This window comes from Macaca mulatta, chromosome 14 (genome assembly GCF_049350105.2).
Source record: "Macaca mulatta isolate MMU2019108-1 chromosome 14, T2T-MMU8v2.0, whole genome shotgun sequence".
Lineage (NCBI taxonomy): Eukaryota > Metazoa > Chordata > Mammalia > Primates > Cercopithecidae > Macaca > Macaca mulatta.
This window is the reverse complement of record NC_133419.1, coordinates 86,861,673-86,876,420: the sequence shown is the minus strand read 5'-3', so window position 1 is coordinate 86,876,420 and position 14,748 is coordinate 86,861,673. Positions and strand designations below refer to the sequence as shown.

The 14,748-nt window shown below is 35.0% G+C and overlaps 1 protein-coding gene across 4 annotated transcripts in view; it reads right to left on the bottom strand.

Annotated features, from left to right (window-relative positions):
- Window positions 1-361: 361 nt before the first annotated feature.
- Window positions 362-14,748, bottom strand: part of EED (embryonic ectoderm development) — a 35,707-nt gene continuing 21,320 nt past the window's right edge. Inside the window, exons 8-13 of one of the 4 annotated variants that reach the window (XM_015115295.3) lie at window positions 13,639-13,772; window positions 11,288-11,393; window positions 9,688-9,762; window positions 2,278-2,436; window positions 1,424-1,497; window positions 362-702 (exon numbers count right to left, since the gene is read on the bottom strand). In XM_015115295.3, coding sequence (XP_014970781.1) covers window positions 576-702; window positions 1,424-1,497; window positions 2,278-2,436; window positions 9,688-9,762; window positions 11,288-11,393; window positions 13,639-13,772 — 675 coding nt within the window. In that variant the 3' untranslated portion in view covers window positions 362-575. Of the gene's footprint in view, window positions 703-1,423; window positions 1,498-1,825; window positions 2,437-9,687; window positions 9,763-11,287; window positions 11,394-13,638; window positions 13,773-14,748 lie in introns of those variants that run through there. The other 3 variants (NM_001261266.2, XR_013403197.1, XM_077960556.1) reach the window with 3 other exon arrangements.

Sequence of the window (14,748 nt, the reverse complement as noted above, 5' to 3'; positions counted from 1 at the left end):
GGAAATATAATCTCCAATAATTATAAACACTTAAAATATATTTAGGGCTTATTATATGTCAATACTGTTCTAACTGCCTCACACATAACGAATCATTTGATCCTCACAATAACCCTGAGGCAAGTAGTATTATCTCTGTTTTATACACAAGGAACCAAGCATTGAGAAGTTGTTTATCCAAGGTCATGTAGTAGCAGAGCCAAGATTTGAATTCAGTTTAGTTCTAGAGCCTATACTTAATCTCTGTATTATAAAACTTTCTCTGGTTAAGAGAACTACAAAAAACAAGCATTATAAAAAGATAAGGCATGATTTTATTACTTTTTTTTTTCACCACAATGAAAATAACTAAACACAGAGCTTTACAAAAATAAATTTTTATTAAAAGCAGTAGAGTCTGAGCAGGAAGACAGTACAAAGAATGTAAACAATGTAAACATCACTACATTCAGCTCAGCCTGATTGAATGCTGAAAGACAACTCTAAATGCTCTACGTGCCCTTACTAGCAAGATACATTAATTCTATTTTACACAGACAACAAACACACTCTAATTTTGATTAGGCAAAAGTATTTTATCGAAGTCGATCCCAGCGCCAAATACTGGCATCATCACAAACAGCTATAAGAATGCTGCTATCCCTGCTAAAACTGGTTTGTCGAATAGCAGCACCACATTTATGATGAGTCAGTGTTGTACATCTAGGGAAAAAAACATGACAACAGGTTAAAGACCACACATAACGTTGTCAGTGTCTACCCTAAAACAGTGGATTAGAAAATAAGCAGATGTGGCCGGGCGCGGTGGCTCAAGCCTGTAATCCCAGCACTTTGGGAGGCCGAGACGGGCGGATCACGAGGTCAGGAGATCGAGACCATCCTGGCTAACACAATGAAACCCCGTCTCCACTAAAAATACAAAAAAATTAGCCGGGCGTGGTGGCGGCTCCTGTAGTCCCAGCTACTCCGGAGGCTGAGTCAGGAGAATGGCGGGAACCCGGGAGGCGGAGCTTGCAGTGAGCCGAGATCGCGCCACTGCACTCCAGCCTGGGCGACAGAGCGAGACTCCGTCTCAAAAAAAAAAAAAAAAAAAAAAAAAAAAAATAAGCAGATGTTCCAACTCATATGAAAAGCATTTAAAACCAGAATTTACTTCACTAAGAGTCAGTCTCAAATTTTATAAAATTTGGATATATTTTAAGTTCAACAAGCACTATATAATTTGTATAAAAACGAGAAATAACTTGTCACCAAGGTACTTAGGAAAAAAATTATTGGAATAAAAAATAACTTCAACTCTGAAAACCGTAAATGTTAAAAATGACTTAAGGATGGCACTGCAAATATAAATGATCTTTTCTACATAGGCATACAATTGTGGAAAAAAGCCTGAAATTTTGAACAGAAATTTCTAAACACTTACTTGGCTTTATGAGGATCTTCTACTTCTAAATCCCAAACATAAAGTTTGCCAACTTGATTGCCCAATGCAAGCATCTGTATAAACATATTTTTAAAAACATCAAATTAATAAAATTACCAGGTTCTAAAGCACTGGAGGAATCCTCAGACAGCTTTCTTGTTTCAGAAAAAGCTCAGTTCCAGCCTCTGTGCTCTTGACTATTTCTTTGGGTCTTATACTTCTGATTTGTAAATATGAATAAAACCAATTAATACATCACAAGTGTCTTGAGCAAGTAAGAAGGCATTTTGCAAATTTATGAAGGGCCTTACAAATTTACGTTGTTAGCATGGTACTTACTTTTTCTTCTGCCTTCAAGAAATACAGCAAAAGCTGTGGAAAGCTCTTCCAAAGTTTTCTTACGGAAATAAATACCCAAGTAATTTGTTACCACAAAATCCTAACAATATATTTCTTTAAATTTTTAGGTAACTAATATTTTGTCTGTCTTCTATCCTGATTTTTCTCTAGGGAACAGTTATATACGTAGATTGACAATCTAATTACTAAAACATTAAGTCTTAGTAATGTTATGGTAATGTTTATGTTATGGAACATAAATACCTAATTTCCACCATTGATACCTAACTGCCAATTTAATTTAAAGTAAGCACTGCAGATCATATGCAGAGCCACAAAAGCAGAATGAGTAACACCAAAGTATTTGATGAATAACATCAAAGGGCAAAGTAATCAATACAAAACATCAGGGTAGATTTGTGAAGGAAAAAGAACATGGACACAACAGAAAAAGCTAGAATTACAATGGTCTTTCATAAGTCAGATCATTTCAAAATGTAAAAGTACGTTGATACCTTTTGCCAGAAATCCATAGAAAACCTCATGTACCAAATGTCACACTGGCTGTAATCAAATCGCCCAAGAATAGTCACATTAGACTCACTGGGTTTAATTTTATCTATATCATCTTCCATCTTGCCAGGTTTCCAGCACACAATGGCATTTTCACAAGACTAAAACAGAGAGAGAAATGAGAAAAAGAAATGTTAATGTGGAACTGAATCTTATAAAGTAAAAACAAGGCTTTTCTATTGTTTTGGAATTCACAGCTCTTAGAACCTGGTTAATCCTTCTATCAAGTACAGTGATGTACATTCATTTATATTTATACTCAATGCCCATACTTAAGGACAAGAAATCTGATTATCAACAGAATTTGATAATACAAAAGAATCACATTTTCTGAAATATTCATTTTGGAAGTCAACATTTCTCTTCCAAGTTAAACCAAGTTCAGCTCTAGATACTCTGACACCCAGAGACTTGTTTTATAGCAAAGGTATAATTACAAACATACAGAATTAGAATACATGGCTTTTCATAATCCGGCATTAATCTGGCTCTTGCTTACTTCACTAGTTTGCAGTTTCCCATTTCAATTCTAATCACAGGTGGTTTCCTTTACCTTATTAACTATTATTCCTTCATCCAGTATCTGTGCCACACAGTAGATACTCAACAGGTATCTTAGGAAATTTGATGAACTCACATAAATGGCCTTAGAACTCAGGTTATAAATAGGGCAATTGAAGGCAAGTAAAGCAGTTGTTTAACATCAAGACACTGATATGGGGACAGGATTGAAATAGGCTTCAAACTTATACTTTTCCTATCCTATAAAATCAAATTTGTATGCACACACCTAAGCAGTAAGTAGTAAAGAATACAATGAGAAAAAATTGCAAAACTGTGGGCACTATTCATATTACTATCTAGGTCAGTAGCTTGCCCACTAAGGGACATTTGGCAATGTGTCTGTGCTCTAATGAGTAGAGGCCAGAGATGCTACTAAACATCTTATAATGCACAGGAAACCCCCTTCAAAAAAGGAATTATCTGGCCTAAACTAAATAGCACCAGGATTCAGAAATCCTCGTGTAAGTGAACAGTGCCCCTAGAATTTTACTGGACAGCCTACATAATATAGTCACAGGTGGCAGCCCTGTGGGGTTCACAGGCATTTAAATAATTTAATAGTATGGCCACTTGAAGATTAGGGAGGAGACAACACATTCTTTTTTCTTCTCTACCTTTTTTATTTAGACTTTTTAAATCCTAGTGCTATATGACATCTGTTATTCAAGTTTTTAACTGTAAAGGACCTTAGAAACCACCTAGTGTGATGACTCTTGGCTAAATGCAAAATTTGATCAATAGTCTATGGAGTTTTCTCGAAAGACTCATCTCAGCCCCTACTGATTCAGTCTCTAAGAGAAAGGCCAAAGCAGAAGAACTATAAAAAAGCTCTTCAAGTGCTTCTTACTAACTGCACCGGTAAAGAATTTTTAAGTACTGGAGTCCCTAGATGGAACAACTAAAGCAAAGTGAGGTAAAAAGATGTTGCCAGAGCTAATGGATGGCTGCACTTCAAAATCATGTACTAAGAGCTTTTTAGAACTACCAATTCCCAGGGCCTTGTGCCAGATTTAGAATTTCTTAAGGTGAGGTCTAGGAAATCTATTTTTCTAACATTCTCCTAGTGATTCCAATGCAGAGTCAGATTTGAGACCACCAATATATTCCAGTTCAGCCTACCACCTAAAATTCAGAAATCCTTTCCAGAGATCTAAGTTCTAAGAGCAGAAATTTAAAAAACCTAATGGCTTTTTACTTCTGCTGCTGGAACAATAGAGCAGATGTATTTTTTCCTATCCGTCTGCTTAAAAGTCTGAGTATCATACACAAAGCAAACATAAGACTTGGAAAGGTAGAGAAAAGGCAAGCAAGTTAGAAACCTTGGAACATAACGATAACTGTTGAGTTTCCTGGGTTTTCTTTTGCCTTATGTATACCAGACTGGATGCGAGAGAAGGCAGCAACTCAGAAATGCTAATGAGTGAAGACAACAAAAACAACAACAACAAAAGCCTACCCTTTCTAGCCAAGGAACCAAAAAATGTAGCAGCCTAACAAGACAAAATTTTCAGATGACAATGCTCTACTCCAGCCAAACACCCTAGAAAAATCTGTGGACCCATCTCCACTTGAACCAGCAAAAGCCCAGTGAAAAACCCATGCTCAGGTTGTAACTAAGCACCCCAAGTGCCTATCCCATGACTCTCCCCATACCTCTTATAGCAATGGGGTGACCCTCCTCCTCTCGGGCTAGGCTGGTATCAGAGGAGGCCTAATCGAGTTAGGACATTCATAGCCACTCACTGGTAAAGCCACCAACTACCCACAGTGTCAATGGAGACCACTAGGGGGGCAGTAATTAGGCATCCTGGCCCTTCCCAGCTAGAGTGGTATCAGCTGAGGCCTACGGAGAGCCTTAACTCCCACCCCCACTGAGCAGTAATGAAGCACCAACACCAAGTCAACCGAGTGGGGAACCTGGACTTCCACCCCAACCTGTCACAACACAATGCGCCTCCCTTCCCCAGATGAAAAGGTATCAGAGAAAGCCTGCTGTAAGAGAAGATCTAAATAAGGTCCAGAGTCTCGTAATACCCAAAATACCCAGGTTTCAATCAAAAATCACTCTTCATACCAAGAATCATAAAAATCAACTTTAGAAAGACAAAAATCAGCTTTAAAAAGATAATCAACAGATATCAACACTGAGATAACACGGATGTCAGATCTGACATAGATTTAAGGCAGGAATATAAAAATGCTTCAATGAACACAAACATACTTAGAATGAACTGGAAGTTTTATAACTAAAATATACTATTATAACCCAAATAAAAAACTCAATTGATGGGTTCAATACCAAAAGAGGAGAGGGTCAAGAGTCAGTAAATTTAAAGACAGTACAATAGAAATTACCCAATCTAAACAAAAAGAAAAAAGAAAAAAGACAGTCCTGGGGACCAAACAAACGATCTAACATTCATATAATCAGAGTCCCAAAATGAGGGAAGAGAGCAGGGCTGAAAAACAATTTGAGTAATGGCTGAAAACTTTCCAAACCTGGGACAAAACATCAATCTACTACAGATTCAAGAATGTCAGTGAACCCCAAACAAGACAAACCCAGAGAAATCCACATCAAGTCATATCACACTCAAACCTCAAACTAAATACACTCCTGCTCAATCTGAAAACTAAAGGCAAAGAAAACAATCCTGAAAGCATTAAGACAGAAAGAACATCTTACCTAAAAAGGACAAACAATTCCAGCGACAGCAGATTTCTCATCAGAAACTATGGAGGCCAAAGAGGGAGCAAAAACATTTGTCAAGTGTTGAAAGAAAGTAACTGTGAAGCCAGAATCCTATATTCAGTGAATATATCCCTCAGAAATAAAGAAGAAATGAGGCCATGCTCAGATAAAGAAAAAATAGGAGAATCTGTTAACAGCAGACCTGCTCTAAAAGAATGGTTAAAGAAAGTTTTCGAAACAAAAAATTAAGATGATTTGAATTTATCAGTAAGGAAGAACAACAGAAAATGCAAAGTGAGTCAATACAATACTCTCCTTTTCCTTTTGGGTTTTCTAAATTGTGTTTGATGGTTGAAGAACAAAAAAACTGATATGGTTCTCAAATATAAATAAATATTTAAGACAATTATAAATGGAGAAGAATGAAGTGATGTAAAGGGAAGGAAGCACTCTAAATTTCACTTAAATGGCTTGTGTCTGTAATCCCAGGGCTTTGGGAGGCCAACGCAGGGGAATCACTTCAGGCCAGGAGTTTAAGACCAGCCTGAGGGACATAGCAAGATCCCCACCTCTACAAAAATTAAAGAAATTAGCTAAGTGTGGTGGTGCATGCCCATAGTCCTAGCTACTCGGGAGGCTGAAGCAGGAGGATTGCTTGAGGCCAGGAGTTTCAGGCTTCAGAGAGCTAAGACTGTGCCACTGCACTCCAGCCTGGGTGACTGAGCAAGATCTTATTTCTGAAGAAAAAAAAAATATTGTAAAATGCTGATAATACAGTAGACAAATGAGTTAATATAGATAAATAAAAATGGAATTCTAAAAACCATTCACATAACCCAGAAAGTTAGAGGGGAAAAAACTCAGAGAGAAATGAAAAAGACAAAAAGAAAAATGGCAGACTTAAAATAATAACTGATATTAAGGCTTAAATATAAATGGTCTAAATACACCAGTTAAAAGACATAGGCAGAATATATTTTAAAAATATATGACCCAACTATATCATCTACAAGAAACTTACTCAATGATAATATACATAGATTAAAAGTAAAAGTTTGAAAAAAGATGATGTAATGAAAAAAGAGTCAATTCCAAAGACATAGCAATACTAAATGTAGAATGCACCAACAACAGAACTGCAAAACATGACAGTACTGAAAGGAGAAAGAGAAAAATCCACATTGTAACTGAAGATTTCAACACCTGTCTCTCAATGGTTGATAAAACAGTAGACAGAGAACAAACAAGGATATAGAAGAATTCAACAACATCATCAATCAATAGTATCTAATAAACACTTATACAATATTCCACCCAACAGAACACATACTCTTTTCAAGTTCCCATCAAACATATCTAAAATAGAGCCATAAAACAAATTCTCAAAAACTCAACAACCTAAGCTACCATCTTAAGAAACTGATAAAAGTTGAGCAACATAAACCAATAGCAAACAAAAGGGAAGATATAAATAACATTTACAACAGAAAACAAACAGTAAAAAGCTAGTTCTTTGAAAAGATCAATAAAATTCACCAACTTCTAGCAAGACTGACCCAAAAAAAGACCTACACTGCCAATTTCAAAAATGAAACTGGCAATTTCAAAAATGAGACCAGCCCTGGCAACACAGCAAGACTTCATCTCTACAAAAATTTTTTTTTTAAATTAGCCAGGCATGGTGGCCCACGCCTATAGTCCCAGCTACTCAGGAGGCAGAGGTGAGCGGATTGCTTGGGAGGTCGAGGCTGCAGTGAGCACCACAGCCAGTTGCACCACAGCCACAGTAAGACCCTGTCTCAAAAAAAGAGAAAGAAACGGGCTATCACTACAGACCTAGCAGATGTTGAAAGGATAATAAGGGAATATTACAAACAACTCTGTATACATAGATTTTACCTTAGATGGAATGTACCGATTCCTCAAACAGCACAAACTACTATAGCTCACCCAGTATGACCCGAAATGAAGTAGTTAATTTGAACAGCCCTATAACCATTAAGTTAATGGACTTCATTAAAAAGTAACACTAGCAGGTGAGTGACTCACGCCTGTAATCCAAGCTACTCAGGAGGCTGAGGCGCGAGAATCACTTGAACCCAGGAGGTGGGGGGTTGCAGTGAGCTGAGACTGCACCACTGCACTCTAGGATGCACAACAGAGCAAGACTCTGTTTCAAAAAAAACAAAGTCACACTAATTTTGCACAATCTCTTCTGGAAAATGGGACAAACAGGTCATTTGCCAATCTGTTTTATAAAGTCAGTATTACTAATACCAAAACCGGAAAAAAACAGTACCAAAAAAAAAGTTCAGACCAGTATCACACCTCATGAATACAGACACAAAAGTCCTTAACAAAATATTAGCAAACAGAACTCAGCAATACAAAAAATTACACAGGATGATCAAGTAGGAATGTATTCCACGGTTCCAAGGCTGGGTCAATATTCAAAAAACCAATCAATATAATCCACTATATTAACAGGCAACAGCAGATAAACCACATGATCATATAAACTGATGAAGAAAATGCATCTGACAAAACACCAGTCATGAAAAAGCGCTCAAAAATTTAGGAACAGGAAACAGTTCTCAACTTTCCAACTTGATAGAGAATACCTACAAAACAAAACAACAACAAAAAACCCTAATATGCTTAATTGTGAAAGACTGAATGACAAGTCAAGAATATCTGTTCCTAACAATGCTATTCAACACAGAACTGAAAGTTTACCAGTGCAATAAGGCAAAAAAAGAAAAGGCATATAGATCACAAAGGAAGAAATAAAACTGTCCTTATTTGCAGATCACATGATAGTCTACAGAGAAAAATCACAAAACACACCTTGAATACGTAGTCTAGCTAGGGCACAAGATTCAAGATCAATATGCAAAAATCAATTATATTTCTATATATTAGTTATGAACACATAAAAATTGAAAATAATATACGATTTATAAATTGCTTAAAAAATACTTAGGTATAAATCTAATAGAGCAAAAACAGGACTCATATGCTAAAAACTATAAAATGCTGATGATAAAAGTCAAAGAAGATGTAAATAAATGAAGAGACATACCACAGTCGTGGATTAGAAGACTCAGCACAGTATTAGTTCTCCTCAAAATTATATATACAGGTTTAATACAATTCCACTCAAAAACTTCTCCTCAAAAAAACTGCCCGCAAGATTTTTATAAATGTAGAAAACATTTTTCTAAAATGTACACACAGAAAGGCAAAGGAATTAGGATAGCTCAAAACAATTATGAAAAAAATAAAGATGGGAGAAATCTATTAGATTCCAAGAAAAATTATAGAGCTACAATAATGAGGACTGTGTATGTAGTACTGGTGGAGGGGCAAATATACAGATCAATGAAACAGAACAAGAAAATCAGAAACAGCCCCACGCGAGTATAGCCAAACAATTTCTGATAGAGGTGCAAAAGCAATTCAATGGCGGAAGAACAGTCTTTCAACAAATGCTGATGAAACAATTGAGTATCTATAGGGGAAAAAGGAACTTCAACCTAAACCTCACACCTTCATAAGGAAATCAACTCAAAATGGATTACATATTCAATGTAAAACTAGCAGTATAAAACTTTTACAAGAGAACATGGGAGAAAATCTTTAAGGTCTATGGCTTGGTAAGGAGTTCTTACGCACAACATCAAAAGCATAATCCATAAAATAATTTTAAAAAATCAATATACTGGATTTAATAAAAATTAAAAACATTTGCTCTGTGAAAGACCCTATTAAAGAGGATGAAAAGACAAGCCACAGACTGAAAGAAAATATTTGCAAACTATGTATCTGATACAGGATTCATATTAGAATATATTCAAATTCTCAAAACTCAACAGTAAAAAAAAAAAACAAAAAACAACACAACAAAAAACCAATCCAATTAGAAAATGAGCAAAAGATATGAAGAGACATCACCAAAAAGGATATACAAATGGTAAATAAGCACATGAAAAAGATGTTCAACATCACTAGCCATCAGGGAAATGCAAATTAAGACCACGATGAGATATCACTACACACCTATCAGAACAGCTAAAATAAAAAATAATGACAATACCAAATGCTGGCGAAGATTCGGAGACACTGGATCTCTCATACATTGCTGGTGGGAATGTAAAATGGCACGGCCACTCTGGAAAATAGTTTGGCAGTTTCTTAAAAAACTAAACAAACTTAACCATGACCCAGCAATTGCCCTCCTAGGCATTTACCCAGAGAAATGAAAACTTAAGTCCACACAAAAACCTGGACACAACTGTTGATTTGCAGCTTTATTTGCAATAGCCCAAAACTGGAAACGACCAAAACCTCCTACCATAGATAGTTAAATAAACTATGATAATCCATACCATGGGATACTACTCAGCAATAAAAATGGCAAACTACTGATACAGGCAACAACTTGGATGGATCTCAAGGGTCTGAGTGGAAAAAAACAATCTTAAAAGGTCCCAAACTGTACCATTCTTGAAATGACAAAATTCACGTGATAAAATGACATAAAACTATACACACACATTGTACCAGTGTCAATTTTCTGGATTTGATACTGTATTACAGTTATATAAGATATAAACTTTGGATTCTGGATAAAGATCATATGGGACCTCTCTGAACAATCTTTGAAACAACCTATGAATCAAGTTATTTGAAGGTCAAAAGTTTAAAGAAAAAAGAAAAAAAAACAGTTTACACATAAAGCCAAGAAAAAAGTAAATCAGGCTCTGCCCAAGAAAATGTGAAGTGGCCTGAAATTCACATCAAGAAAAGAAGCTGGACAGCAATTTCACCAAATGTGATAATCCTAAATGCTCATGTAATATCACCAACAGCTTCTCTAAATTATCAGCTACAAAAAAATACAGACACACACACAAACACACACACACACACCCAGACACACACCTAGATGGTCCCTGACTTACAATGGTCTGATTTACAATTTTTCAACTTTACCAAAATGGTACAAAACAGCTGCAATTTTGAAGTATTTGGAATTTGGAATTTTGATCTTTTCCTGGGCTAGCAGTATGCAGTATGTGAGATGTTCAATGCTTTATTATAAAACAGGCTTTGTGTTAGATAATTTTGCCCAATCTGTAGGCTAATTCTGAGCACATTTAAGGTAGGCTGGGCTAAGCTGATAATCAGTAGGTTATGTGTATTAAATGCATTTTCAACTTATGATGGGTTTATCACGATGTAATCCCATCATAAATCGAGGAGCATCTGTATAAATCCATCAACAGGAGCAGGGATTGGCAAACTACAGCCCATAAGCCAACTCCAGGCACCTGTTTTTGTAAATAAAATTTTACTAAAATAGTCACAGAGATACAAAAAAATAAAAACAAAAGCCAATTCTGTTGGCTTTAGTTACCGGTTATCTTGTAATAATACTGAGTATCACAGAACACTATCACCTTATAAAACTATACTCATCTTACTGGAGCACAAAGAATTGTATTTCAATGGCATGTTTTATTCTTAAAACAAGTTTCTAAATATATCAAAATATGAGACTTTAAAAAAGGCAATTTCCCATCTGCCATTCAATTTAATAAACTACATAAACTGCTCCCTGCCAAGTTCCAACACACACACATACACGCACACACACACACGATGGAAGTACAGCTTAACTGCAGTTACCATACCTTAGAAAGTATCAAATCGCCTAACCATCGCACACAATCAACATAATTCCTATGTATGTCTCTGGTAGAAAAATCAGGAAAATGGATTTTCTGAGAAATAAATGGCCTGAAGGAAGAATGGAAATGTAAAAAGTTAAAAGAAAAAATTATAGTAGAATCATATTCTTTTTCATTTTTGGATTTATAAAACTTGGAAAAACAAAATGTAAGACTATTAATTCCTCTGTGTTCCTACATAACCAACCACCTTATCTATTTATTGAAAGCTAAAGTCTCATTCCACTTTTGTTTATTTTTCCCCATTATTAACAAATTTTATTTTTGTCTTATGATAGATACTTCATTTATAAACATTGTAGTATCCTGCCTTTTACTATATATAATCCAAAATTAATCACTTCAATTCTAGGTACCCTAACCAATAAAGGCCTGATCAGTTTCTCACAGAAAATATGCTAAGCTACCTACTCAGTCCTTAAAATTAAGCATTAATAGTCTATGAAAGTCAACATACCTACACTATTTCAAAAGATAGCCATCTTTCCAGGAACAACTAAACATCATTCCAAAGTCTGCTAAAGATAATTCTAGAGTCCTGCCTTGAGCAATAATTTCTGAAAATGATACCTTACTAATTTAAAATTTCTTAAGTGGGGCCGAGTGTGGTGGCTTACGCCTGTAATCCCAGCACTTTGGGAGGCTGAGGCAGGTGGATCATCTGAGGTCAGGAGTTCAAGACCACCCTACCCAATATGGTGAAACTCCATTTCTACTAAAAATACAAAAAAAAATTTATTAGCCAGGCGTGGTGGCAGGTGCCTGTAATCCAGCTACTTGGGAGGCCGAGGCAGGAGAATCTCTTGAAACTGGGAGGCAGAGGTTGCAGTAAGCCAAGATTGTGCCACTGCACTCCAGCCTGGGCAACAAGAGCGAAACTCCGTCTCAAAAAAATAAAAAAATAAAATAAAATAAAATTTCCTAGGACTTTTCCAAATAATTTCTGTATTTAGGAAACTAAATGGCACCATTGTTTTCATTAGAGATATCTGTGAGAAAAAAGCAAAACAAGCTGCTACTAATTCTGGAGTTATTTAATTAACAGTATAGTTAACATTCCTAATATACTCAGTTTTAAATCAGAAATAGCTGTATAAGTATAATATGCCCTGAATTAGTTGTCTTAGGCAATTCATATGTCCTCTCTTTACCTTTTCCCTCAGATATGTAAAAAATCACTTTGGATTCCATCAACTCAAAAAATCTTTCCAATGCAAATTCTGGGATATTTTGTTAAAACATTAAAATGTTATTCATGATCTTATATAAATTCTTAATTCTGCTATAATTATATTAATTGGTTTTCTGCCAAGTACAGATTATAATTGTATGGCCTCTCTCTCTCAAAAAAAAAAAAAAGTACAACTGTTATTTTTTGAAAACTGTGAAATATAGTTTGTATTTATTCCAGATACCTAGAAAATAATCTAAAAATATAAATTTAACATTGTACTACTAGTTCCTGGTGCTTTAAAGGGGAAAGGTAAAACTTTTAATAATTCTTAGAGGGCACTTATGTCTGATGAATGTTAGTGCATTGAAGTATTTACTGATGCTTACAAATTTAATAATCGATTAACAATCTGGCTTGATAACCAGAAAATGAACTCTAGATCTTTGCTAAAACAAAAGTACCAACAAAGTTAACATGCAGACATACAACGTTTACAGTGAAAGTGTTAATGACAGCCTGGTAAGATTCTAAAGACAGTTACTGCATTAAGAGTTGAGACATTTCAAAAACATACTAAGAAAACTGCAAAATTCCCCAACCTATACTACCATGAAGCGAGGCTCCTGCATTTGAATTCTCTCCATTTAATGAAGTGAGCATCATTTAGAGAAAAGCATTATCATGAATTAGAGCTAAGAACTCCATTGTTTAAAACTGTGGTTTACCATCCTGAATTAGAATTAGTATCATTTAAAAAATGTTAACATTATTCTAAAGTGTCCTTTACTCTCCCTAGTCCATAATAAGCTTAAGTGACTTAAAACTTTCACATTTCTAACTTAAAAGGCCAAGCATATGCATACCAAAATAGAAATAAGTAAAATGTGCTACTAAGTTAAGATGACAACACAATTTAAAGGGGATTTTGAAAAGTAAGTCACAAACACTGCAAATAAAGGACTTCTTAAAGGGGTGAATTTTATGGCATGTAAATTATGCCTTAAAGTTAAAAGACGATCTTCTGAACTCAATGTTGGGGCTTATATAGCACTTTTGAGAAAAAATAAAACATATATTCAACAGCACAAAACAAAATTGTTTTAAATACCACAACTGTTACCTGTTAGTTTTATTTGGATTATAATCATAAGATTCCTTAATTGCATTCATCATTCTCTTTGAATTGATCCTCCAAAGTTTAAGAGAGTGATCCATACCACAGGACATTATTTTTTCACCCAAAAGATCATAATCCTGTATGTAAAACCAAAAAGTTTTATATAAATTACAGTTCCAAATTTTATTTATCCAATTTTCACCTAATATGCAACATGGTGAAAACTGTATTTCACATCACAATACAAACTACATTTTGGGTTTCATCTAAACAGGCCATAAATCAGAGTTTACTACTTTCAAGATTTACAGTTTTAATTAGTTTGTCACCATCAGAATATATAAGCATTTACAATGTATAAATTAAGAAAAAATTACTTAATCTTAGTTTTATCTATTCAATGACACTAAAATATTCATTTTGCTTCTTCTGAAGGTAAATTGATTACTAAAGTAAAATAACTATTCTGACACGAAGAGCTGAAGAGTGTATTATTTTTCCTATCCAAACTCAACCGACCAATGAAACTGACACGTGCATGTGCAAATACATGAATCCTTAAAGAGCTGACATTTTACTTTATACTTCTAAGTTAGTCTTAGAGTTCACTTTTAAGTGAATTTTTAAAAGTCTGATAAAAAACAGATTTTAACTTTTTTCATTTGCTGTTTACTAATTTTTAACAGGCATGCAACAGATCATCTATTGTAATAACCTCAGTTCATAGGCAGACACTAAGGCTCAGAGATGCTATTTAATTTAGCGAAAGGCACAAAAATGAGTAATGAAAATCTCACACACCTATCCACCTATCAGTGAACTCCTGTATTAACAGAAGAGCTATATACTGTCTCCTGCTCTCATTCTAAGAAAAAACAGTAGAGAGTTCTATTGAAGGAGTATATTTTCCTTACTAACCTAGATATTGTATGTTAATCCAGCCTTTGAATTAATTATGAGTACCATTTTATACAAGCCTAAGAACTTTAGGCTTGATGTTTACTGAATCCACAGATGTGCTACTTCTAATTACCTCACTGTCAACAGCAACAAGACATCCTTAGAGACAATACCACTAATTTGGAGTTATTAATAAAGAACAGTTCACTTGGC